Source organism: Salmo trutta, chromosome 30, assembly GCF_901001165.1.
Source record: "Salmo trutta chromosome 30, fSalTru1.1, whole genome shotgun sequence".
Lineage (NCBI taxonomy): Eukaryota > Metazoa > Chordata > Actinopteri > Salmoniformes > Salmonidae > Salmo > Salmo trutta.
Genome location: NC_042986.1, coordinates 31,421,138 through 31,447,526, shown reverse-complemented (window position 1 = coordinate 31,447,526; position 26,389 = coordinate 31,421,138). Strand labels below are relative to the sequence as shown.

Below are 26,389 nucleotides of genomic sequence, written 5' to 3'. Positions count from 1 at the left end.
CTACCCCCTCCCCCCCCCCCACCTCCCCCCTACTCCCCCAACTCCTCCCTACTCCCCCCCTACCCCTCCTACTCCCCCCCACTCCTCCCTACTCCCTCCCTACTCCCCCTACTCCCCCCCCACTCCTCCCTACCCCTCCCTACCCCCCCACTCCCCCCCTACTCCCTCCCTACTCCCCCCTACTCCCTACCTACTCCCTCCCTACTCCCCCCTACTCCCTCCCTACTCCCCCCTACTCCTCCCTACTCCCTCCCTACTCCCTCCCTACCCCCCCCACTCCCTCCCTACTCCCCCCCTACTCCCTCCCTACTCCCCCCTACTCCCTCCCTACTCCACACTACTCCCTCCCTACTCCCCCCCACTCCCTCCCTACCCCCCACTCCCCCCCTACTCCCTACCTACTCCCCCCTACTCCCTCCCTACTCCCTGTGTAGGAGTGTGTGAAAGGCATGTGTATCTCATCTCTCCCCCTCTCTGCAGGCTAACATGATGATCCAGTGGAAGGAGGAGTTTAAGAGGAGGTCCAGGGTAAAGTGTCCGTGTTCAGGCTGCTGGTTGGAGTTCCCCAGCATCTACGGCCTCAAATACCACTACCAACGCTGCCAGGGGGTGAGACATGACCCTCTACTCACCCCACCGTCTCTCTCCTCCAGTGTTACACGGTATACCGAAACTTCGGTACTTTTTCGATACTAGAACATGAAAAATGGCTCGGTACTAGAATTTTTGTTGCTTTCGGTACTTCTGTCAAACGTGTCTCACGGATCACGTCTGTCTATCAGTGCAGCCGATGTCTCCCTTACAGTGCGAGCACAACATGCCTGCTCCACTTAGCCTGCACTGGGAGCCTGGGCTGCATCATGTTATCTCCTCATTGCTGCTCCACTTAGCCTGCACTGGGAGCCTGGGCTGCATCATGTTATCTCCTCACTCCTGCTCCACTTAGCCTGCACTGGGAGTCTGGGCTGCATCATGTTATCTCCTCACTGCTGCTCCACTTAGCCTGCACTGGGAGCCTGGGCTGCATCATGTTATCTCCTTACTGCTGCTCCACTTAGCCTGCACTGGGAGCCTGGGCTGCATCATGTTATCTCCTCACTGCTGCTCCACTTAGCCTGTACTGGGAGTCTGGGCTGCATCATGTTATCTCCTCACTGCTGCTCCACTTAGCCTGCACTGGGAGTCTGGGCTGCATCATGTTATCTCCTCACTCCTGCTCCACTTAGCCTGTACTGGGAGTCTGGGCTGCATCATGTTATCTCCTCACTCCTGCTCCACTTAGCCTGCACTGGGAGTCTGGGCTGCATCATGTTATCTCCTCACTCCTGCTCCACTTAGCCTGCACTGGGAGTCTGGGCTGCATCATGTTATCTCCTCACTGCTGCTCCACTTAGCCTGCACTGGGAGTCTGGGCTGCATCATGTTATCTCCTCACTCCTGCTCCACTTAGCCTGTCCTGGGAGTCTGGGCTGCATCATGTTATCTCCTCACTCCTGCTCCACTTAGCCTGCACTGGGAGTCTGGGCTGCATCATGTTATCTCCTCACTCCTGCTCCACTTAGCCTGCACTGGGAGTCTGGGCTGCATCATGTTATCTCCTCACTCCTGCTCCACTTAGCCTGCACTGGGAGTCTGGGCTGCATCATGTTATCTCCTCACTCCTGCTCCACTTAGCCTGTACTGGGAGTCTGGGCTGCATCATGTTATCTCCTCACTCCTGCTCCACTTAGCCTGCACTGGGAGTCTGAGCTGCATCATGTTATCTCCTCACTCCTTCTGCACAGAAGTTAACACACCTGAATAATGCGGCACGGCATGTAGAAATGTTGAAACTGTTAATTACTGTTCACAAAACAATGTCCATACAGGCTAGACACTTTACAATTCAAGAAGATACCGGTAGTTTCTAGCTTTACAGGCTAGTTTTCCTTGCTAGCTTCCAGCTGAAGTTAACATGAATTCACTACCCTAGTAATTTGTGATAATATGCAAACCATAATGAAAAATATACTGATTTCAATGCTAATTGTCACCAAAACTTTATTAATTTACTTAGTAAGCCTCTCTCTCACATCTCTCCCAAATATCTATTGCCTGAGTGAACTGACTGTGTGTGAATAGGGCTCTGATGGGCCACCCCCCTCTTGACCGGTGAATGATGTCATTACTGGTTAAAGAGACAGCGCACACTGTTATAAAAGTAGCTACTTCAATGCAAATGTTGATCAGTACAATAAATGAAGTCCCAAATTGAAAGGAAACATATTGTTTGTCATCTGTAGCACCTTGAAATCAGCCAAAACAAGCTCAATAACTCAATGCATGCACCTGTATTGTGAATAGAACTATGCTACATCTTGATTTACCCGGTTTATCAATAGAGATATACCATTCAAATAATGATTACCATTATGTTGTTTTGGAGTTGTATTGTTAAGAACAGTATAGTTGATTCATTAATGCATACATGGCTATCTCTGAAAAACGTTGTAAAGATCCCTAATGACTGAACAGAGCAGTAGCTGAGTTTACCTGTTTGCATCAAGGGCCATTCTGGGATTTTGGCTAACATGCCTTCTGTTTTTGCCATGGTATCGTTTTGTTATCGTGATCTAGTATCGTGATACTAAACCTGTTATCGTGACAACATTACTCTCCTCTCACACATCGCCCCTCCTCACCCGCTCCATCTCACCCCTGCCTTTTCCCTCTGTTGACCACTCTCAGTGCTTCGAGGGGTCTACATATTTATTGTCAATCTGTACACTTGTTGAATTAGATTTGTCTACTTTAGACTAATCAATATCCTTCTGTTTCTTCTCTTTCTCTCTTTTACCGCCTCCCTTTTTTCTCTGTCACCCAGGCGACCTTAGCGGAGAAGTTGAGTCATGGCTGTCCGGACTGTGAGGCGGTGTTCGCCACTAAGGTCCGGCTCCAGAAGCACAAGCTGTGGAACCACCCAGAGAGGGTTACCGTAGAGACCAAGGCCGAGCCCAAACTACAGAAGACCCCCGTGAAGGGGGCCGCCAAGAAAAGGTAACCTGGGTCGGGGATTTTCACCACGACGTTAACTTACCCTGTCGGCCTAGGTTTAGATTGTAGCCTTGTGTCTGCTCTGTCCAGGCCTATGGAGATTACTACCCCATCGCCGGTGTTCTTCAAAGTGAAGAAGACTCAGGATGTGTCTAGTCCCTCCCAGAATGGGGAGTGTTCCCCCCAGAGGGGGGAGCGGAAACAGCACACACACCCCCAGCCCCCTCTGCATCAGGCCTCCTCCTCTGACACCTCCCCCAACACTCCGGATGGCAGCGAGAGCGATGGTGAGGGGGGAAGCCTTCTCCCACCGTATCCAGATGAAGACCCTGAGAGGACAAGGCACAGTAAGATTACAATGTTATGACTAGTAGGATATTTTGTTGCATTGTGAGGGTGCAGTCCAGTGGAAATGGGGGCCCAGTGTGTTTGACCGTTTCTTGCTCTCTGTTCTCCTCATGAGCCAGGACGGAAGCAGAAAACTCCTAAAAAGTTCACTGGAGAACAGCCCTCCATCTCTGGGACATTCGGACTGAAAGGTAGACCCTTCTGCATTTCTCATCTCACAGCTTCTCTCACTTATGCTGGAAATATAAGTATGCTCTACTGGGTCATTGACTAGGCATGAGAGTCTGCACCTCCACACTGTATTAGTGGTAGTGTGATAGTGTCCTCTCTCTCTGTGTTAATGTGAGGACTGTAGAGGTGTTTCATACCCTCACTTAGTGAGCCACTCTCTCTCTCTTTCTCTGTTGTTCTCATATCCCTGCCTCCTCTCTACCACTCTCTCTCTCTTTCTCTGTTGTTCTCATATCCCTGCCTCCTCTCTCTACCACTCTCTCTCTCTTTCTCTGTTGTTCTCATCTCCCTGCCTCCTCTCTCTCTACCACTCTCTCTTTATCAAATGAAATTGTATTTGTCACATACACATGGTTAGCAGATGTTAAAGTGAACAGGGAGTACAGGAGGGGGCTGAGCACGCACCCTTGTGGGGCCCCAGTGTTGAGGGTCAGCGAAGTGGAGATGTTGTTTCCTACCTTCACCACCTGGGGTGGCCCGTCAGAAAGTCCAGGACCCCATTGCACAGGGCAGGGTTGAGCCAGGGCCTCCAGCTTGATGATGAGCTTGGAGGGTATTATGGTGTTGAATGCTGAGTTGTAGTCAATGAACAGCATTCTTAAGTAGGTATTCCTCTTGTCCAGATGGGTTAGGGCAGTGTGCAGTGTGATGGCGATTGCATTGTCTGTGGACCTGCTGGGGCAGTATGCAAACTGAAGTGGGTCTATGGTGGCCGGTAAGGTGGAGGTGATATGATCCTTGACTAGTCTTTCGAAGCACTTCATAATGACAGAAGTGAGTGCTACGGGGCGATAGTCATTTAGTTCAGTTACCTTTGCCTTCTTGGGTACAGGAACAATGGTAGCCATCTTGAAGCATATGGGGACAACAGAGTGGGATAGGGAGTGATTTAATATGTCCTTAAACACACCTGCCAGCTGATCTGCGCATGCTTTGAAGACGCAACTAGGGATGCCGTCTGGACCAGCAGCCCTGCGAGGGTTAACACGTTTTAATGTTTTACTCACGTCAGCCACGGAGAAGGGCCGTGACGGTGGCACTGTATTATCCTCAAAGCGGGCAAAGAAGGTGTTTAGTTTGTCTGGAAGCGTGACGTCGGTGTCCGATTTTGCCTATAAGACGGAAGGAGCAAGATGGCGTCGGATTTGCCGAAGGGAGGGCGGAGGAGGGCTTTGTATGCATCGCGGAAGTTAGAGTAGCAGTGGTCGAGGGTGTTGTGCATGCACGTAGCACAACCAATATGCTGGAAGAATTTAGGTAGACTTATTCTCAAATTTGCTTTGTTAAAATCCCTAGCTACAATAAATGCAGCCTCAAGAGGTATGGTTTTCAGTTTGCATATAGTCCAGTGAAGTTCCTTGATGGCCGTCTTGGTGTCTGCTTGAGGGGGAATGTGCACAGCTGTGACTATAACTGACGAGAATTCTCTTGGTAGGTAAAATGGCAGGCACTTGATTGTAAGGAATTCTAGATCTAGTGAGCAGAAGGACTTGAGTTCCTGTATGTTGTTATGATTACACCATGAGTCGTTAATCATAAAGCATACACCCCCGCCCTTCCTTTTTATCTCTGTCTGCGCGATGCATGGAGAAGCCCGGTGGCTGAACCGATTCCGACAACATATCCCGAGAGAGCCATGTTTCTGTGAAACAGAGAATGTTACAATCTCTGATGTCTCTCTGGAAGGCAACCCTTGCTCGAATATCGTCTACCTTGTTGTCAAGAGACTGGACATTGGCTAGTAGTATACTCGGGAGCGGTGGGCAGTGTGCTCGTCTATGGAGCCTGGCCAGGTGGCCGCTTCGTCTGCCCCTCCTGCGGTGCCGTTGTTTTGGGTCGCCTACTGGAATTAGCTCCATTGTCCTGGGTGGTGGTCCGAACAGAGTATTAGCTTCGGGAAAGTTGTATTCCTGGTCGTAATGTTGGTAAGTTGACGTCGCTCTTATATCCAATAGTTCTTCCCGGCTGTATGTAATAAGACTTAAGATTTCCTGGGGTAACAGTGTAAGAAATAATACATAAAAAAACTAAATATTGCATAGTTTCCTAAGAACTCGAAGCGAGGTGACCATCTCTATGGGCGCCAAAACATCTTCCTGCCTCCTCTCTCTCTCTACCACTCTCTCTCTTTCTGTTTCTTTTTATTGTTCTCTCTATGTATTCCTCTTAGTCAGCATTATCTTCACTCTCTCTTTCCCTCCCTGACTCTCTCTTTCCCTCCCTCTCTCTTATTTTACGTCCTGACTCTTGTTCCCCCTGTGAAATGCAGCTGCTAAATAAAAAGTATGCCTCTGTAATTGTCCTGGTGTCGTACTGCTCTGCCTAACTGACTTGCTGCCGTTCTAGACTCTCTTTAACTCTGTAAATGTCACTGTATCTGTTTCCCTTTCCCCGTTACTGAACCTGAGCCATGTACACGTGTATGTACACGTCACGTCCACAGTCACACACTGTATGTTTCAGGTATGAACAAGGTAGAGGAGAAGCTAAAGGCTGGTCGTGTGAAGAGATCAGAGGGAGGTCTGTTCAGCGAGGAGCCCCAGAAGAAGAACCCTGGCCCAGCCTCCAGAAGAGACCCACCACCCCTCACCTCTGGTACTGAAATGGCTGTTCTGGACTACTTGTGTATTTTTTTTTTTTGACAAGACAAAATCCATCTCCCAATTTACTCCATCGTACACATGTTTACCTCAGCGTGTTTCTGACAATATAAAGTATTGATTGGTTGATTGGTTGATGTACCCTCCAGGTACTCCAGCAGAGGCCCAGTGGCAGCATGCCATCTCAGAGCGAGGCGAGGTGCTCTGTCCTACCTGCTCCATCGTCACCAGAAAGACCGTCTCCGGCCTTAAGAAACACATGGAGATCTGCCAAAAGGTGAGTGCACAGCTGTCAATCAAAACAGAGGCCTAGGGTGATTGTACAGGAGAACTATATCAATCCAAACAGATGTTTTCACAACTCAAATTAAATAGTGCCAATCTTTCCCTTTCATTTGAGATTGTAGCCTGCAGATTTCTCTTACTGCTTGTAGCAGGATCCTCACAACAGTTGGCCATATTCTGTCTCAGTTCGACTTCTGAAGTATGAATACATTTGACATAACATATTTTGATTTGGGGGTGAACCATACATTTATGATCCGTCGTCACCATTCTCGTCACATCTGGCTTTCATTCCTCTAAATTAAGGATTGTGTTTCACACTCACTGTTGAAACTCTGAAACCACAATATATCATTTGACACTTGCCCTAAATGCCATTCCATATGTCCCATGTTCTATATAATATTATACTTGGATACTGTTCCACATCTGTTCTTGATTCTAACTCGTTCAAACAATTGTCCTGAACACATTCTGATCAGTGTCAGTTGCCATACATATTTAGACCAACATCTAAATATTACTGCACAGTATATAATGCTGTGTATAAGAACAATATACACTCAGTGGACAGTTTATTAGGTACACCACCCTGTTCATGAAACTGGTTCGCTCCTACAGACAGTGAGCCACGTGGTTTGTTGATGAGAGGTCGAAGGAGAACGGCAAGAATCGTGCAAGCCAACAGGCAGGCCACAAACAGGAAAATACTGTAGCAGCGCAGTACAACAGTGCTGTGCAAAACGGCATCTCGGAAAGTACAACTCGTCGACCCTTGTCACGGATGGGCTATTGCAACAGGCAACTATACCGGGTTCCACTCCTATCAGCTAAAAACAAGAAGAAGAAGCAGCTCCAGTGGGCACGTGATCACCAACACTGGACAACTGAGGAGTGGAACAACATTGTCTGGTCTGGTGAATCCTACTTCCTGTTGCGTCATGCTGATGGCAGAGTTAGGATTTGGCTTAAGCAGCATGAGTCCATGGCCCCATCCTGCCTGGTAGCCTTTCATGGCACACGTTACGCTCCTTGATACCAATTGAGCAACGTTTCCATACGCTGAAGAATTCAGGCTGTTCTGGAGACAAATGGGGGGTCCGACCCGGTACTAGATGGGTGTACCTAATAAACTGGCCTCCTGAGTGTATTACAGTATATTATATTGGTATTTTAATTATTGTACTGCTTTCTGTGATGCAGTTTTAACCACTTCATCCAGTTGTGACTAATATTGTACTCTGGGGATGAGAATGGGTCCGGCACACTGTTAGACGCCTGCCTCTCTCTGAGGACCCCTCGGGAAAGGTCTGGGGAGCCATTCGATTGCAAAGTAATGATTGAAGAGCTGGAGGAATGATACTGTGGCTGAGTCTCAATACTCTGAAGTAGCTTCCACTCGTTTAACTGTACCAATCTGAAAACCCAGGCTAGCTCAAAGCAATCAGGAGATTGCTGTGTGGCAGTAAGCCGGGTCAGTAGTAGGTACTTTTGAGAGCCTGTTCGTTATGAAGCCTGGCCCGGTGGGCTGTGAGACTGTAAAAGTGACTGACATGAAAACGGCTACTTTCCAGTTATTGGTGCTGATGATTACCTGACAAAGAGCATTCTGGGTGAAATGGTTCAGTATCACGCTGGGGGAACAGTGAGCAGAAATGCGCTCTCTTTTCATAGCTTCTTTACTGTCATTGGACCAAAGAGGCTCTGATGAATAGGAATGACTGTGTGACCTTTGTCCTTTAACCCTGCAGCTCCAGGATGCCCTGAAGTGCCAGGAGTGCCACAAACAGTTCAGGTCCAAGGCCGGACTCAACTACCATACAATGGCTGAGCACAGCAGCAAGGTACACACATGCAGCCACACACACACACATTTTTTCCCGAAGTTGATTGATCTATTGATCTGCTGTTCAGAAACAATCCATTTTAAAAGTAACCCTGGGGGTTTCGTCAGCAGCATGACAGCGGAGGGATCTCTGTTGTGGGTTCCCTTCAGACGTGAGGCATTGGTTTGGGATTGGGGGTGAAATGTCCTAATTGATTTCTGTTGTTATGCTTTTTGGCATACCTGAAGTTCTGATTGATATGGCTCATCTGAAAGCATGCACATTACATTCTGGTGCTGTGTTAAGTCCCTCAGTAGAGGTTCATCAAGATATCAACATGGCCCTCCCTCCTGCATTAGTGGAATGGTGCTCCAATTAAGTTTGTTGAATAATTCAAAACTACTATCTCAGAAAGCATCATAAAATTTAAATGAGCAAACCTGTGTGTGTATTCCAGTCAGCCTTGCCATCATAGCTGATCTGTTTAAATGATGCCCTCATTTGTGTTCAGTCTCTGCCTTTTGTCCCATGGTCATATTGGCAGCTCTCCATATCATTATTAGGAGAGAGTACAGTTTGTGTTTTAAAGCAGTGATTCAAACTTCCATGGTGTGTGTGTGTGTGTGTGTGTGTGTGTGTGTGTGTGTGTGTGTGTGTGTGTGTGTGTGTGTGTGTGTGTGTGTGTGTGTGTGTGTGTGAGTGTTTGTGTTGTTCTGCATTACCTGCAGAAGTGGCATCATTGCTAATCTGTACCCAGTGTGTGTCCTCTGGTCACATGGCTGAGCCACAGTGCAGTGTGGGAAAAGCCAGCAGGATGACACAGTGACCTTGTTGTACTGTGATACACTAGCTAACTCGTATTTTATTCAGCTCTCTCCATAGGAGAACCTTTTGAAGAACACTTTTTGGTTCCATGTAGAACCCTTTTCACAGAGGGAACTCTTTGTTTTTGGAACCCTTTGTTTTACTAAGAGTGTATCTGCTCTCTATCCCTCTCTCTAGTGCTCCCTCTCTCTCTAGTACTCTCTCTCTTTCTCTCTCTCTAGTACTCTCTCTCTCATGTTCCCTCTCTCTCTAGTGCTCTCCCTCTCTCTCTCGCTAGTGCTCCCTCGCTCTCTCTCTAGTGCTCTCTCTCTCTAGTGCTCTCTCTCTCTCTCTCTCTCTCTAGTGCTCTCCCTCTCTCTCTCTAGTGCTCTCTCTCTCTCTCTATTGCTTGCTCTCTCTCTAGTGCTCTCTCTCTCTCTAGTGCTCTCCCTCTCTCTCTCTAGTGCTCTCCCTCTCTCTCTCTAGTGCTCTCTCTCTAGTGCTCTCCCTCTCTCTCTCTCTAGTGCTCTCCCTCTCTCTCTCTCTAGTGCTCTCTCTCTAGTGCTCTCTCTCTCTCTCTCTCTAGTGCTCTCCCTCTCTCTCTCTAGTGCTCTCTCTCTAGTGCTCTCCCTCTCTCTCTCTAGTGCTCCCTCTCTCTCTAGTGCTCTCTCTCTCTAGTGCTCTCTCTCTCTCTAGTGCTCTCTCTCTCTCTCTAGTGCTCTCTCTCTCTATTGCTCCCTTTCTCTCTCTCTCTAGTGCTCTCTCTCTCTATTGCTCCCTTTCTCTCTCTCTCTAGTGCTCTCTCTCTTTCTCTCTAGTATTCCCCCTCTCTCTCTATTGCTCCCTTTCTCTCTCTCTCTAGTGCTCTCTCTCTTTCTCTCTAGTACTCCCCCTCTCTCTCTAGTGCTCGCTCTCTCTCTCTCTCTCTATTGCTTGCTCTCTCTCTCTAGTGCTCCATCTCTCTCTCTCTCTCTCTAGTGCTCTCTCTCTCTCTCTCTAGTGCTCTCTCTCTCTCTAGTGCTCTCGCTCTCTCTCTAGTGCTCTCTCTCTCTAGTGCTCTCTCTCTCTCTAGTGCTCTCCCTCTCTCTCTCTCTAGTGCTCTCCCTCTCTCTCTCTAGTGCTCTCTCTCTCTAGTGCTCTCTCTCTCTCTAGTGCTCTCCCTCTCTCTCTCTCTAGTGCTCTCCCTCTCTCTCTCTAGTGCCCTCTCTCTCTCTAGTGCTCTCCCTCTCTCTCTCTCTAGTGCTCTCTCTCTCTCTAGTGCTCTCTCTCTCTATTGCTCCCTTTCTCTCTCTCTCTAGTGCTCTCTCTCTTTCTCTCTAGTACTCCCCCTCTCTCTCTATTGCTCCCTTTCTCTCTCTAGTGCTCTCTCTCTTTCTCTCTAGTACTCCCCCTCTCTCTCTATTGCTCCCTTTCTCTCTCTCTCTAGTGCTCTCTCTCTTTCTCTCTAGTACTCCCCCTCTCTCTCTAGTGCTCTCTCTCTCTAGTGCTCTCTCTCTTTCTCTCTAGTACTCCCCCTCTCTCTAGTGCTCGCTCTCTCTCTCTCTAGTGCTCTCTCTCTCTCTCTCTCTAGTGCTCTCTCTCTTTCTCTCTAATACTCCCCTCTCTAGTGCTCTCTCTCTCTATTGCTCCCTCTCTCTCTAGTACTCCCCCTCTCTCTCTAGTGCTCGCTCTCTCTCTCTCTCTAGTGCTCTCTCTCTCTATTGCTCCCTCTCTCTCTAGTACTCCCCCTCTCTCTCTAGTGCTCGCTCTCTCTCTCTCTCTAGTGCTCTCTCTCTCTCTCTCTAGTGCTCTCTCTCTTTCTCTCTAGTACTCCCCCTCTCTCTCTAGTGCTCTCTCTCTCTATTGCTCCCTCTCTCTCTAGTGCTCTCTCTCTCTCTCTAGTGCTCTCTCTCTCTCTCTAGTACTCCCCCTCTCTCTCTAGTGCTCTCTATCTCTCTTGCTCCCTCTCTCTAGTGCTCCCCCCTCTCTCTCTCTCTCTCTACGGTGCCCTCCCTCTCTCTCTCTCTCTCTCTAGTGCGCCCTCTCTCTCTCTCTAGTGCTCCCTCTCTCTCTCTCTCTCTCTCTCTCTAGTGCTCCCTCTCTCTCTCTCTCTCTCTCTCTCTAGTGCTCCCTCTCTCTCTCCTCTCTCTCTCTCTCTAGTGCTCCCTCTCTCTCTCTCTCTCTCTCTCTCTCTCTAGTGCTCCCTCTCTCTCTCTCTCTCTCTCTCTCTCTCTCTCTAGTGCTCCCTCTCTCGTGCTCTCTCTCTCTCCCTCTCTCTCTTTCTCTGTCTCTCTCTTGTGCTCCCTCTCTCTTTTTCTCTTTCGCTCTCTCTTACTTCCTCTCACACTCACAAAATGTCTGTCTCGCTCTTTCCCACTCTCTTTCTTTCTCTGTCTTTTTCAATATATATTTCTCTTTCCCTCTTTCTCCCCCCTCTCTCTGGCTCATGTCTGATAAAGGTTTTACAAATAAATGCTGGGGGTTTCTGTGTGTCCCCTGGTGGATCTAAGACTGGTGGGAGTGTGTTCTCCAGCCTCAGGGTCTGACTGACATGGTTCACTTTGTTTTAGTGTGGGAATAACATGTATTCTTCTGAGTTGCAGTCTTATCCCCTTTTCCCTCTCAGACTAGGGATGTGTCTCAATCATCTCAAATGGCTTCCTCTCCTTCTTCTGTACACTCTTAGAAAAAATGGTTCCAAAAGGGTTCTTCAGCTGTCCCCATAGGAGAACCCTTTTTGGTTCCAGGGAGAACCCTTTTTGGTTCCACACAGAACCTTTTTTGGGGTTCCATTTAGAATCCTCTGTGAAAATAGTCCTACATGGATCCCAAAAGTGTTCTACCTGGAACCCAAAAAGGTTCTTCAAGGTTCTTCAAAGGGTTCTCCTATGGGAACAGCCAAAGAACCATTTTAGGTTCTAGGTAGCACCTTTTTTTCTAAGTGTACCAATCTAAAAACATAAGTGAAATCAAAATGGAGGATGCCCACCAGGAATACAGATGATGGAAAAGAGACAAGGACAGAGAGCCAATGTAGATTATTGAGATGCACCTGAGAGAGTATCCACAGTTGCATTTTAATCCAGAGAGTTGTTCTCTCAACATATGAATTTATTCACTGCCCTGATGTGTAGTCCCCTCCCCTGTCCTCTCTCTGGCTGTGCTGTCAGCTGCTGTTTTTATCAGACATGTTTTTGGCACTGATAAACCCTTCGGTGAAAACATTAGTTTGACAGTTGTCATAAACATGTCTTGAGTAACGGCCTTGCCATGAAACCATTTAATGATCCTGGCACCGCCTGACGCCTGAGATGGAAAACACATTTTCCCGGACTAGTTGGGAGGGGGAGGTGTTTTGAGGGGACACGACTCTGGTGCGACGCTGTGTTTGTTCCCCCTTCAGGCCTCGGGGAGCGAGGGCCAGACGGGGGACAGGCAGGAGGAAAGAGAGAGGCTGCGCAGAGTGCTCAAACAGATGGGACGAATCAAGTGTCCTAACGAGGTATGTACTCACTCATGTGCTTCTTTTTCTCTATAATCCCACTTTCTGTCTCTCGCTCGCTCTCTCTCTCTTCTATTTCTGCTGCACACCCTTCCATCGCCATCTAACCCTCTCTCTCTCTTTCTTTCTCTCTCTCCCTCTCCTCTCTCACTCCCTCCTTCCCTCTCTCTTTCTTGTCATTCTGCCCAAACACACATCAACACTCTGTTACCAATTACTCACACTAGAGTGCAGAGAGGAGAGAGGTGAAGAGACAGGGCTGCTCAGACAGACACTAACCTCTCTTCATCTATTCATGGGCATTTCATTTATTTCTTCCACTTCTAACTCACTCTTCTCTCATTCAACCACAAAAATGGTTGTCCACCTCTCTTGAGAAAGCTAGTTTATGTCAGTGACACTATATGAAGTTAGATGAATATAACCTAGACATCTTCGTTAAACACATCCATACTCTGCTCCACTAACCTGATTTACAGTCTAATGTGAATTTTCTATTTCTCCCATTTTCAATGTTGCACGCACACGTACGTGCACCCACACACCCACAGGGCTGCTCGGCCCATTTCTCCAGTCTGATGGGGTACCAGTACCATCAGAAGCGCTGTGGCAGAGAGCTGTCAGAGGAGGACAAGCCTGTGTTTCTGTGTCAGCACTGTGGGAAGACCTACCGCTCCAAGGCTGGCAGAGACTACCACCTCCGCACTGAACACCGCACCCCCACTACCCCCAACACCACCAATACCAACAATACCAACAACACTAACACCAGCAGAGGGGTAAGAGAGAGCAGAAGCGTTTTTGTTTTATATCTTTATCGGTTGAGATTACACCCATAGTCGTTGGTTGAATCGCTGTGAATTGTCTCATTGGTCCCTGACGGGGCTGTCCCTCCTCTTCCAGGTGAGCACAGAGGAGTCCCAGACACAGCTTGGGGAAAGGAGGGAGCTGAACCACACAGAGAGAGATAGGAAGGAAAAGGAGAAGTGGCAAGAGTTGTCTGCAGGCAGGGAGAAAGAGAGAGAGGAGGAGAGAGAGAGGGATGGGGAGAGAGAGGGGCTGGGGGAGGACTTTGAGAGGACTCCTAGTGGTAGGGTGAGACGTCGGTCGGCCCAGGTAGCAGTGTTCCACCTGCAGGAGATAGCAGAGGATGAACTGACCAAGGACTGGGGAACCAAGCGCCGCATCAAAGATGACCTGGTACCGGACAGCAAGAGGGTAAGATACAGACAGGTACACACACACACACACACACACACACACACACACACTGAACATCTTGTCCCTGTCTGTCTTCCTCCCCCAGTTGAACTACACTCGGCCTGGCCTTCCCAAGTTCAGTCCCAAGCTGCTGGAGAGCTGGAAGAACGAGGTCAAGGAGAAGGGCTTCCTCTGCTGCTCCAACGGAGTAAGAACCTCTAGACAACATGTTCTGTCCATTAAACACCTTTCAGATAAATCCTGTTTTTTACATTTTCCAGTTGCTTTTACACATTCCAGCGCTGTCAATCAATTCTGAGCTCTACAGGCTCTAAAAATGAGCAAGTGAAGATTTTATTCACAGTTTACTATATTGGTATGTGTTGTTATTGTTCCTCTCTGTTTCTAGAGCTGTGAAGCTGTTTACTCCAGTGTGTCCGGGCTCAAAGCTCATCTAGCCAACTGTAACCAGGTAGGACCATCACGACCAGGTTAAGTTAAATGGATGAACAAATATCTGACTCTGTGTCAGTGGTTAGGTTTAGGGACAACTTGTACCTGCTCCTGACTGAGTGTTTCTGTATGCTTCAGGCAGGGGGCGACGCAGGGAAGTACACCTGCTTACTGTGTCAGAAGGAATTCAGCTCAGAAAGTGGTGTCAAGTACCACATCAGCAAGACACATTCACAGGTGAGACTTACATACATAAACCCTCACAGGTCTGATATACACATTGAAGTATATGAAACAGACCCACTCACAGATGACGCATTCACTCATTTAGAAACACATTTTAAAACAGACAGGTGTATGTCATACACACATGCAGTAACAGAACGTTTTCCCTCATTATTATCATTAAATTATCATACGTTACATTATCATATGTTACATTATCATACGTTACATTATCATACGTTACATTATAATACGTTACATTATCATACGTTACATTATAATACGTTACATTATCATATGTTACATTATCATACGTTACATTATCATACGTTACATTATCATACGTTACGTTATCATACGTTACGTTATGATATGTTACATTATACGTTACATTATCATACGTTACATTATCATATGTTACATTATCATACGTTACATTATGATACGTCACATTATCATACGTTACATTATCATACGTTACATTATCATACGTTGCATTATCATATGTTACATTATCATACGTTACATTATCGTACGTTACATTATCATACGTTACATTATCATATGTTACATTATCATATGTTACATTGTCATACGTTACATTATCATACGTTACATTATCATACATTCGTACAGAACTGGTTCCGAGCCTCTAGCCATGTGGTGCCCAGCAGCAGCAAGAGCAAACCGGCAGAAAACAAAGAGTTTGAGAAAAAGGAGGTTAAGAACGGTGCCACCACAGGAAAGAAGAGAGGCCGCAAGCCCAAAGAGCACCCCCCTCAGGCCACCCCTGTCCAAACAAAGACTCCTTTCAGTTCCACCCAAATCTCATCCTCCACCTCCACCGCGAACCCAACTTCAACCGCCACCCCGAACACGGCCCAAGTCCAGCACCAGGCCCAGTCCCAGATCCCGACAGAGAGGGTGAACCTGGAGACCCCGACATTAAACAGACAGCCCAACCCCACTACCACACGGAAGGGAAAGACCAAGAGGGTGCCCCCTCCCTCAGAGTAGTTCTGCTTTCACTAACCCAGGAGCCAGAGAGGATGCTATCTCTCTGACTAGCCATCCACATTACGCCAGTAAGCTCAAAGACGTTATGGACGACACAAGGACTGGGGGACAGAGAACCAAACTAAAAATAACCATAGATACGTGAAAACAATTAGTTAATGCGTTTGATTTCACTCTGATCTTTGTGTTTTAACCCTATACTGTATACGCTGTATGTGTCTACTGGTATATGCTGATGTAACAGTTCATTTTTTCTCCATTCCATTTCCAAGCAGAATTTCAGTTAAGCTATTCACAACAGTGGTTAATTGTAATCAAAGTTAAAATCCCACTCAATATATAAATAGCATTTTCTAAACAAAAGTCATATTTCAATAGAATTTTGCATAATTCCCTATACATGTCTGTAGATTCATGTTGTGCTTGAGAGATTTTTTAAAGGATATTCTATTAGCATGGTGAGGTAATTTACTGCTAGTGATTTTTCAATGGATATACTGTACTGTGTATATATACAATATCTATATCTATATATCTATATACTCAAAGCAATGACGTCATCCATCGTTTTTTCAAGGCAGGAAGGTCAAATTTGCATTTTGTTGTTTTCCACTTTGGCGTCTTGAGTTTGTTTTTGATTGTGGCAGCTGAATGCCGAAGTAGAGAGCTTTTTTCATCAGTCTGCTTCAGTGCAATATAGTAATGTGTTTTTGTCACTTTCTTTGTTGTTTTTTGGCCCAGAGTACACACTGTTACGCATAAATCAAATTCTTTCTTCTGTTCTTATGCTGTTTAAGTATTTATAGTAATTTTGTTAATTTCAAACATTTACACTGAAATGTGGGATTTATTTTTTGTTCTACATATGATATGAGATTATATCCAATTTTTGAGACAGTAATTATACCTTGGGGCACAAGAGTATGATTGAGGATGTTTACGCAAACATTTCTAAACTAAAATCTGTATCTACACCAAGCAATGTAAACGGCATATCCACAAAGTTTGAAGATGAAAACATTTTGTTGAATATATGTTTCCACTGCTATTGTTGCTAATTATGGACTAAATGCTGAATCTAACAGTGGGAAAGTATTTGACCAGAGTTGCACCATTGCAGCACAATCAAATGAGTTGTCACCATTTTGGAGCTTGAAGTCCGACTTGAGGATGATCTGGAAAAATCTACTTGCTCTTGTTTGAATGAAATAATTCAGAAAAGGGAGCGGCATATGTCTTTTTATAGAAAATTGAAGTCAGTTTGAAAATAATATTTTCTGAAACGAAAAAGAAACACTTCAAATATAGTTTCTAAAAACACTTGTCTTGCACTAACCCTTCCCTCCCTTTTCCCTGTTGTGTCTTTCTGCACTTGAAGAGCACTGCTAATCTTTTACCCCAACGTTAATGCTCCGGAAGAGGCTGCCCTTAGACACAGATCTAGGAACCAGCCTGCCTAAATTCCAACCTTAAACATTATGGGCAAAGACACAAACCTGGCCATAGGTCAGTGTCTAAGGGGCCGTTTCACCCTACTCAAACCTTAACCCCCTATATGGGGGGTTGTAATCAGGACTAAAAAAGAAACCGAGTGGTGTCCAGAAATAAGTACTTTTAGTCCTCTGTGACCCGCATTCTAACCAGATTCGATGACAAATGTGAGAATAACAGGGCCACCTGTCTAACTCAGAATCATAACAAAGCCATAAACGATCCTCAGAAATGCAAAACATTTAGGCTGTTTACCAGTCATAACTGTTTTATCGTAAAATGAATTAAGTCTAAATTAAATGTCTTTAATTTATGAAAAATACTAGCATGTGCAATCAGAGAATTTTAATATTTTATCTATATAATAATTACTTAAAGTAGATACTTGAATTCACACAAAACAAATGAAATAATTTGATTGAAATAAAACCCCTAAAATCTTTAATTTATATTTATATCAATAGAGCAGAATAGCTTGCTCTCAAAGCGACATATCTATTTTATAATCACTTGTGTATATTATCTAGTTAATATGATAGCAAGGGGAGTTTGTAGAAAGTTCATGGTTACATGGTGCAATTTAATCTGTCTGCTTGTTCATCCAGCACAGTTTTTCCTAAAATTGTACTTTGCATTATTTCCAAATACAGATACTTAACTCATACCATAATGTAATATTAACCCTTGTGCTGACATTTTGTGTTCCTCAAGTTAGGATTCAGCCCAATATCACCATTGCAATTTAATTAGATTTTCTAAATGTCAGCCTACATTGCTTTAATCCATAAATGTCTATTTTGGGATGATGGGAGTTCTCAAAGGGATAGTGTGAGATTTGGGCAATTAAGTCAGATGAACTCATGGATACCATTTCATGTCTCTGCGTCCAGTTTGAAGGAAGTTCAAGGTAGTTTCTGTAGCGATCATTAATGACTAGAAGTCTACGGGATCAGCTAGCTTAATTGCACAAATCTCTCACTATCCCTTTCACGAAGGACTGAGTGTAGGCTACATCCCTTACATTGCATTACGATTGAATACCTCCCGTATTGTTATATTCACATTTGATAGATGAACAACAGAGGTTAGATAGACAAGCACTGACGGTACCTTGCGCTTTTCAATACAGTTCTTCAGACCTTGGCCCTTGGCTCTCGTCTAGTGACTGGCTTTTGTGTATAGGGAGAATGAGCACCTTGGCTGGAGTTCAGTTATCGAACATGAATTCTCACAAACATGAATTCTCATTCTACAGGCTACACGTTAATTCCAACCCTTTATTCTGAGAGGATGTTAAGAACAGTTAGTAGCTGGGTGTGAAGTTTTGGCACAGTATCAATTATGAGTTGCTTGTTGATTGTTTGATTGATTACGTCATATTGACTGCTATTGTTTACCTGACAAGCTTGGTGTTTGCAATATAATAGTTTAGCACTGCTTACCATTGTGGATATTATGATATACTTTATTTGACCCTTTACTACCTGTCTTCCTAGATGATATGGGAAACACATATCCCACAGTTTGAACTAATGTAGAATACAGCAGCAACTGCAACAATATGTTTAGAGAGTACAGCAATACACCATATTTTGTCGGTCACATTGGCTTGCTAATGTCTTGATATCCAGTGTAATTTACACATTTAATGGCTAATTTATTTCACCTACCCTATCCCTTTGTTTGTTTGCTTAAGAATTTTCTTTTCTCAGTGACAAATCCCAAAAAAGAAGAAAAAAAAAGAAAGAAAAAAGGTGAAGTGGAAGTCCATGAAATGTGATGTGTTGAAATACACTGCTTAACGTGTTCGACGATGCACATTTAATTTAGCTCTTCAGGACACATTCACACACATATGGAGAATGTTCATTTGTCGATATCTAAGGGTGAACAAGGTGGCGTGTGTGTGCGTGCGTGTGTGTGTGTGTGTTTGTTTTTAGTGCACTTACTATCCAATGAAATAGGCTTGAATTAGGAGTGTTGTCTCCAGAGCTTTTTAGTGGTCTGGACTGTGTGTGGTTTGACTTTTGTACCTGGGCATAGGCTAAGGTGTCTTCCCTTTTTTCACAAAATGCTATTTCCCCCTTTAATGTTTTATCTTACAAACATTCACAATCTCAAACGGCTTCAGATGACTCTTTGTTTTGAAAATTGACCATTATAGAGAGGATACAAAATTATTGGTTATGTTGAGAAGAATACCTATGATGTTTTTCCTGTTTTCTATGTTGAAGTTGTTCATATCTGAAGCTATATCCTAACTAGGGAGGCACCAGACCTCTGAATCTGGTCTGTTACAATTTTTCAAAATTGTTGTATTACCTGTGCATTATTATCCCTCAAATAATGAATAAACATGTTGTTGACTAAGTTTGACAGTTGCCATATATAATACATGCTGTCCATCATGTGAATGGTTGGTAGCCTATATGAACTGACAATTATTGGAGCTGATACAATGGATTTTAAACGTTCACATTTTATTATCATAAATAGCATATAGCCTAGTTACATGACTTTAGATTTTGTTGATTTATTCTTTGAACCACATGACATAGTGTCACTATATATTAAAACAATTCAATAGCCTCATCCAGTAAGACGTGGCCCTGACACATTTGAGTCCCTGCCATTATATTGGCTGGAGAAAGGCCCTGTTAAATGTTACCGTATATGAACGTCCTCGTGGTGCGTTACAGATCGACGGAACGCCATGAGAGGCACTTTGGGACTACGAGTCCTTTTTGGGGGGTTGTGCTCACGAAAATCTATTTTTGCCATTAGGCAATGAAACAACAAGACCCAGAATGCAACTGTCTAAGCCCCCTGTACACAGCTGACTATTAAATACGGGAAGAGCGATGTCTACCGTGTGCTGAGAAGGAAGGGTCTCAAAGATGGAGTGTGGAGAGAATTCTTCTTCGCTGTCTAATTCCAACAGGTAATTCACTTGGTTTGGGGATTGACTGTGGCGACAAGAAGTGAACTATACAAGCTGTTTTTGTTAACGGTTGATTTTCGTGACAATCTGCATCCTTGGTGAACGTGAACCTACGTTGTGACCTCATGGTTACAAAGGAAACGCGAGTGCAGTCAGTTCAGAAAGCATCAGTACACTGTATCAGTTATGGAAGCGAGGACGTTTCATTGTAGCAAAGCATGGTCTGTCGATATAGATACAGAAAGCCATTATGGGCCTTCATCATGAAGGCTTCATGCCTTGCCGTCGTGTGTAATGGTGATTTTTGACAGCGGTCCGACATTTATAACCCTTTAATAACTAAACGAATAGTGCTAGTGACCGTTTTCTATAGGTGGACTTCACTGCGCATGTTTTCCCTACATAATCCAGGCACAAACCGTTAAAACAAAACCCTTAATATAATGGCGCATGCTTCTTAACTTTTGGAATGTGCTAATTGTTTTCGACAATATTAGCTCATAAACACTGGAATTGACTTATTATTATTTTTGTTTACTTAATTTGTAGATATTGTAACACCCTAAATGAGGAGGTTAAATGCAATAATGAGATGTTTGATATTTTGTGGTCACTGCAACCAGAGACAACATATCAGCTTCTGAAGAGAATGGAATGTTCGTGAACAACTATTAACATGTTTAAATGGCATCAATATTTACACTCCAATATCTGCAGCAGTGATATGCTTATCTGTTACACAGATCCAATATCCTGACCGACAAACATCACATTTGTGAAATGCCCAACACAGCATTGCGTTATAATGTTCAACAGTGCAAAATTGCTTCCTTGACTCCAGTGAATGTTCTCTGAAAAACAGAATGGCAGAGAAATCAAATCAAATGTTATTGGTCACATACACATGGTTAGTAGATGTTAATGCCAGTGTAGCAAAATGCTATTACACCCTGAAGATTTGAGTCCACACCCCTTTCGTTGACGTTTTACCTGTTGTAAACCACAAGAGGGTGTTCTTACATTATCCTAGTTCATACCAATGATGTATATAAACCCTGGATTGCTGATACTTTGTTTTGGCCATGGCGAGGCTTTGAAGCCACTGGTCGGCCATATTGGCACTCCTCAGAAATGTAGTCCTCCATAGGAATGAAATTATACAGTATTTACATTACATGTACAGTGCATTCTGAGAGTATTCAGAACCCTTGACTTTTTCCACAGTTTGTTACGCTACAGCCTTATTCTAAAATGTATTCAAAGATAATTGTATCATCAATCTACACACAATACCTCATAATGACGAAGCAACATTTTTAGTTGTTGATATTTTTGCCAAAAAATAAAATACCTTATTTACATAAGTATTCAGACCCTTTGCTTTGAGACTTGAAATTGAGCTCAGGTGCATCCTGTTTCCATTGATCATCCTTGAAATGTTTCTACAACTTGATTGGAGTCCACTTCCGGTAAATTCAATTGATTGGACATAATTTGGAAAGGCACACACCTGTTTATAGAAGGTCCCACAGTTGACAGTGCATGTCAGAGCAAAAACCAAGCCATGAAGTTGAAAGAATTGTCCGTAGAGCTCCGAGATAGGATTATGTAAAGGCACAGATCTGGGGAAGGGTACCAAAAAATGTCTGCAGCATTGAAGGTCCCAAAGAACACAGAGGCCTCCATCATTCTTAAATGGAAGAAGTTTGGAACCACCAAGACTCTTCCTAGAGCTGGCCACACGGCCAAACTGCGCAATCGGGGGAGAAGGGCCTTGGTCAGCGAGGTGACCAAGAACCTGATGGTCACTCTAACAGAGCTCCAGAGTTCCTCTGTGGAGATGGGATAACCTTCCAGAAGCACAACCATCTCTGCAGCACTCCACCAATCAGGTCTTTATGGTAGAGTGGCCAGACGGAAGCCACATTAGTAAATGCATTTCTATATCTTACAAAATATTTTTTACAACGGGGCGCCCCCCTGTTAGTCATCTATATATATATATATATATATATATATAAAGCATTGGTTCATACCCTTTGCTGATAACTACAGTGTAATATCACATGTAATCTCGGTTAACCCTGAACTAAAATCTTGCGTAATTTGGTCAGATGCTCAATTACGTTTACGTAGTCTGTCCATAAGAGATTATATCATATGTAATATGTGAGCCAGCCAGTCTGATTTCCCAGTCATGATTCCATTGAGCACACATGGTTTAATGAAGTTAAAGACTTTTTATAGGCTTTCTAACAAATCAGACCTGTCAATTTACTATAGTTTGTAGGCCTCTACCACGCTTTTAGTTTAGTGAACATTTTTGCATGATGTTCAAATATTTGCATTGACCACAAGCTATTTTTCCCTCTTTCTTTCCAATTTTGAAGTTTTATTATCATTTTATAAGGAAAACTCAAAAACTATATTTTGGTATTTTTTTCATTAGTCCATTGTTGACACAATCCTAAAATGTTTTGATTGTCAGCAATCAATTTTTCAAGATATATAACTTTCAAAATACAGAAATCATCCCCGTATGAAGCATTTTGCATAATATGATGCAACATGCAACATCATATGATACAAAATGCATTATACAGGGATGATTTCTGTATTTTGAAAGTTACATATCTTGAAAACTTGATTGCTGACAAGGAAAAAATGTTGGGACTGCCTTTTGGCAAACTCCCACTAACAAAGGACTAGTGAAACAAATACCAAAATATAGTATTTGGGTGGAGTTTTCCTTTAACAGAACATTTTGTCAATGGGTTTGGGGCATGCAAAGTAGGCCATAAATTATATTTTGCTTGAAGTACTGACCAATGCTGGTGTGAAGTCCTCAGTACTGCACAGGAATGTTATGAATTTTATGTAACTAATAGTATGTTCTCGTTTCTCAAATAGGAAGGAGTACGGCCTTCACATTGGGTTCTTAACCAAATATTTTGGCCTTTGTCATCCTCTAGAAAGTGATCTGCTGAAAAAGTTGTTTTGACTCCCCCATTTCACAAGGTCATTAATACTTCATTAAATTAGCTTGAGAGTTAATAAATGTATAGCTAATGAGATTAAAATCACCATACAGTGACATATTGGATTAACTGACAAATGGGTAGTACACATTTATCAGTTTTATCGTTATACGTAGTGCCATCGTGTCACCTTTAAATATAGTCCTTTTGCCTTCTGACTGTGCTTAATGTTCCAGTACTAACACGACACATTCAATTTATCAACAACTTTAATTGTCAAGTCCTTGATTAGTTGAATCAGGTGTGTTACTGTTGGCCTGGAACAAAAGCCTGCACCCCCTAGGAGACCCCAGGATCAAGATTGAAAAACAATGGTGGGGTTTGGTGGAAAACCTAAAGTAAACCACACCACCGTATTAGGGCTATTTACTCATTAGCACCAGGTTATCAACCCTATTTACTCAATAGCACCAGGGTATTAGGCCTATTTACACAATAGCACCAGGGTATTAGGCCTATTTACACAATATCACCAGGGTATTAGGCCTATTTACACAATAGCACCAGGGTATTAGGCCTATTTACACAATATCACCAGGGTATTAGGCCTATTTACTCAATAGCACCAGGGTATCAACCCTATTTACTCAATAGCACCAGGGTATTAGGCCTATTTACTCAATAGCACCAGGGTATTAGGCCTATTTACTCAATAGCACCAGGGTATCAACCCTATTTACTCAATAGCACCAGGGTATTAGGCCTATTTACTCAATAGCACCAGGTTATCAACCCTATTTACTCAATAGCACCAGGGTATTAGGCCTATTTACTCAATAGCACCAGGGTATTAGGCCTATTTACTCAATAGCACCAGGGTATTAGGCCTATTTACTCAATAGCACCAGGGTATTAGGCCTATTTACTCAATAGCACCAGGTTATCAACCCTATTTACTCAATAGCACCAGGGTATTAGGCCTATTTACTCAATAGCACCAGGGTGTTAGGCCTATTTACTCAATAGCACCAGGGTATTAGGCCTATTTACTCAATAGCACCAGGTTATCAACCCTATTTACTCAATAGCACCAGGGTATTAGGCCTATTTACTCAATAGCACCAGGGTATTAGGCCTATTTACTCAATAGCACCAGGGTATTAGGCCTATTTACTCAATAGCACCAGGTTATCAACCCTATTTACTCAATAGCACCAGGGTATTAGGCCTATTTACTCAATAGCACCAGGGTATTAGGCCTATTTACTCAATAGCACCAGGTTATCAACCCTATTTACTCAATAGCACCAGGGTATTAGGCCTATTTACTCAATAGCACCAGGGTATTAGGCCTATTTACTCAATAGCACCAGGGTATTAGGCCTATTTACTCAATAGCACCAGGGTATTAGGCCTATTTACTCATTAGCACCAGGGTATTAGGCCTATTTACTCATTAGCACCAGGTTATCAACCCTATTTACTCAATAGCATCAGGGTATTAGGCCTATTTACTCAATAGCACCAGGGTATTAGGCCTATTACTCAATAGCACCAGGGTATTAGGCCTATTTACTCAATAGCACCAGGGTATTAGGTCTATTTACTCAATAGCACCAGGTTATCAACCCTATTTACTCAATAGCACCAGGGTATTAGGCCTATTTACTCAATAGCACCAGGTTATCAACCCTATTTACTCAATAGCACCAGGGTATTAGGCCTATTTACTCAATAGCACCAGGGTATTAGGCCTATTTACTCAATAGCACCAGGTTATCAACCCTATTTACTCAATAGCACCAGGATATTAGGCCTATTTACTCAATAGCACCAGGGTATTAGGCCTATTTACTCATTAGCACCAGGGTATTAGGCCTATTTACTCATTAGCACCAGGTTATCAACCCTATTTACTCAATAGCACCAGGGTATTAGGCCTATTTACTCAATAGCACCAGGGTATTAGGCCTATTTACTCATTAGCACCAGGGTATTAGGCCTATTTACTCATTAGCACCAGGTTATCAACCCTATTTACTCAATAGCATCAGGGTATTAGGCCTATTTACTCAATAGCACCAGGGTATTAGGCCTATTTACTCAATAGCACCAGGGTATTAGGCCTATTTACTCAATAGCACCAGGGTATTAGGCCTATTTACTCATTAGCACCAGGTTATCAACCCTATTTACTCAATAGCATCAGGGTATTAGGCCTATTTACTCAATAGCACCAGGGTATTAGGCCTATTTACTCAATAGCACCAGGGTATTAGGCCTATTTACTCAATAGCACCAGGGTATTAGGTCTATTTACTCAATAGCACCAGGTTATCAACCCTATTTACTCAATAGCACCAGGGTATTAGGCCTATTTACTCAATAGCACCAGGTTATCAACCCTATTTACTCAATAGCACCAGGGTATTAGGCCTATTTACTCAATAGCACCAGGGTATTAGGCCTATTTACTCAATAGCACCAGGTTATCAACCCTATTTACTCAATAGCACCAGGATATTAGGCCTATTTACTCAATAGCACCAGGGTATTAGGCCTATTTACTCATTAGCACCAGGGTATTAGGCCTATTTACTCATTAGCACCAGGTTATCAACCCTATTTACTCAATAGCACCAGGGTATTAGGCCTATTTACTCAATAGCACCAGGGTAGTAGGCCTGTTTACTCAATAGCACCAGGGTATTAGGCCTATTTACTCAATAGCACCAGGGTATTAGGCCTATTTACTCAATAGCACCAGGTTATCAACCCTATTTACTCAATAGCACCAGGGTATTAGGCCTATTTACTCAATAGCACCAGGGTATTAGGCCTATTTACTCAATAGCACCAGGGTATTAGGCCTATTTACTCAATAGCACCAGGGTATTAGGCCTATTTACTCAATAGCACCAGGTTATCAACCCTATTTACTCAATAGCACCAGGGTATCAACCCTATTTACTCAATAGCACCAGGGTATTAGGCCGATTTACTCAATAGCACCAGGGTATTAGGCCAACAGCAATTTACTCAACACAACCACGGTATTGCAGAACCTTCTCCTGGGATTATATCCCCAGTGGTGACCTCTGTTGCCATAGAGAGTAATGCTACTAATCGTTAGAGTAACCAGTTTAGTGACTTTGTTTTGACTCTGCTACTTTAACAGTGAGTAGTGTGTACTGTAGTGGGACACACCTGCTTCTCTGACTACAGCTGTTCTTGACAGAGTACCTAGAAGTTTCCATTAACACTGAAACAGGGTCATGTATGTATCCATTCCCCCTAATGGTTAAGGTTGGAATTGTGGTAGGATAATCTAATCCTAGATCTATTGTTAGGTGCAATTTCCATATAGCAATTCTGTGAACACAGTCATTTACATGGGTTACTGGCTGTGTCATTTCCACATGTTTGCTTGTGTTTCATAGAAAACAAACAGGAATCATGAGGTTTGTGTGAGAGCC

At 43.8% G+C, this 26,389-nt stretch overlaps 2 protein-coding genes across 2 annotated transcripts in view; both read left to right on the top strand.

Annotated features, from left to right (window-relative positions):
* The first annotated feature begins 453 nt into the window (after positions 1 to 453).
* On the top strand, positions 454 to 19,365 carry LOC115168506 (zinc finger protein 512B). The gene is made up of 14 exons (XM_029723859.1): positions 454 to 609; positions 2,864 to 3,036; positions 3,124 to 3,380; positions 3,501 to 3,572; positions 6,076 to 6,207; positions 6,362 to 6,489; positions 8,249 to 8,341; positions 12,510 to 12,608; positions 13,160 to 13,387; positions 13,512 to 13,826; positions 13,915 to 14,016; positions 14,218 to 14,280; positions 14,400 to 14,498; positions 15,123 to 19,365. Exons 1-14 carry the CDS (start codon positions 487 to 489, stop codon positions 15,501 to 15,503), a joined length of 2,265 nt encoding a protein of 754 aa, XP_029579719.1. The 5' UTR covers positions 454 to 486; the 3' UTR covers positions 15,504 to 19,365.
* Positions 19,366 to 19,826: 461 nt separating this feature from the next.
* uckl1b (uridine-cytidine kinase 1-like 1b) overlaps positions 19,827 to 26,389 on the top strand; it is a 56,764-nt gene continuing 50,201 nt past the window's right edge. Inside the window, exon 1 of the mRNA XM_029723865.1 lies at positions 19,827 to 19,935. Coding sequence (XP_029579725.1) covers positions 19,892 to 19,935 — 44 coding nt within the window. The 5' untranslated portion in view covers positions 19,827 to 19,891. The remainder of the gene's footprint in view (positions 19,936 to 26,389) is intronic.

Excerpts from the sequence above, each read along its gene's own strand:
- LOC115168506 (XM_029723859.1), top strand. The coding sequence starts at position 487 with ATGATGATCCAGTGGAAGGAGGAGTTTAAGAGGAGGTCCAGGGTAAAG. Across the intron at positions 3,037-3,123 it reads AAGGGGGCCGCCAAGAAAAG|GCCTATGGAGATTACTACCC; the intron begins GTAACCTGGGTC and ends TGCTCTGTCCAG. Across the intron at positions 14,499-15,122 it reads TCAGCAAGACACATTCACAG|AACTGGTTCCGAGCCTCTAG; the intron begins GTGAGACTTACA and ends ACATTCGTACAG.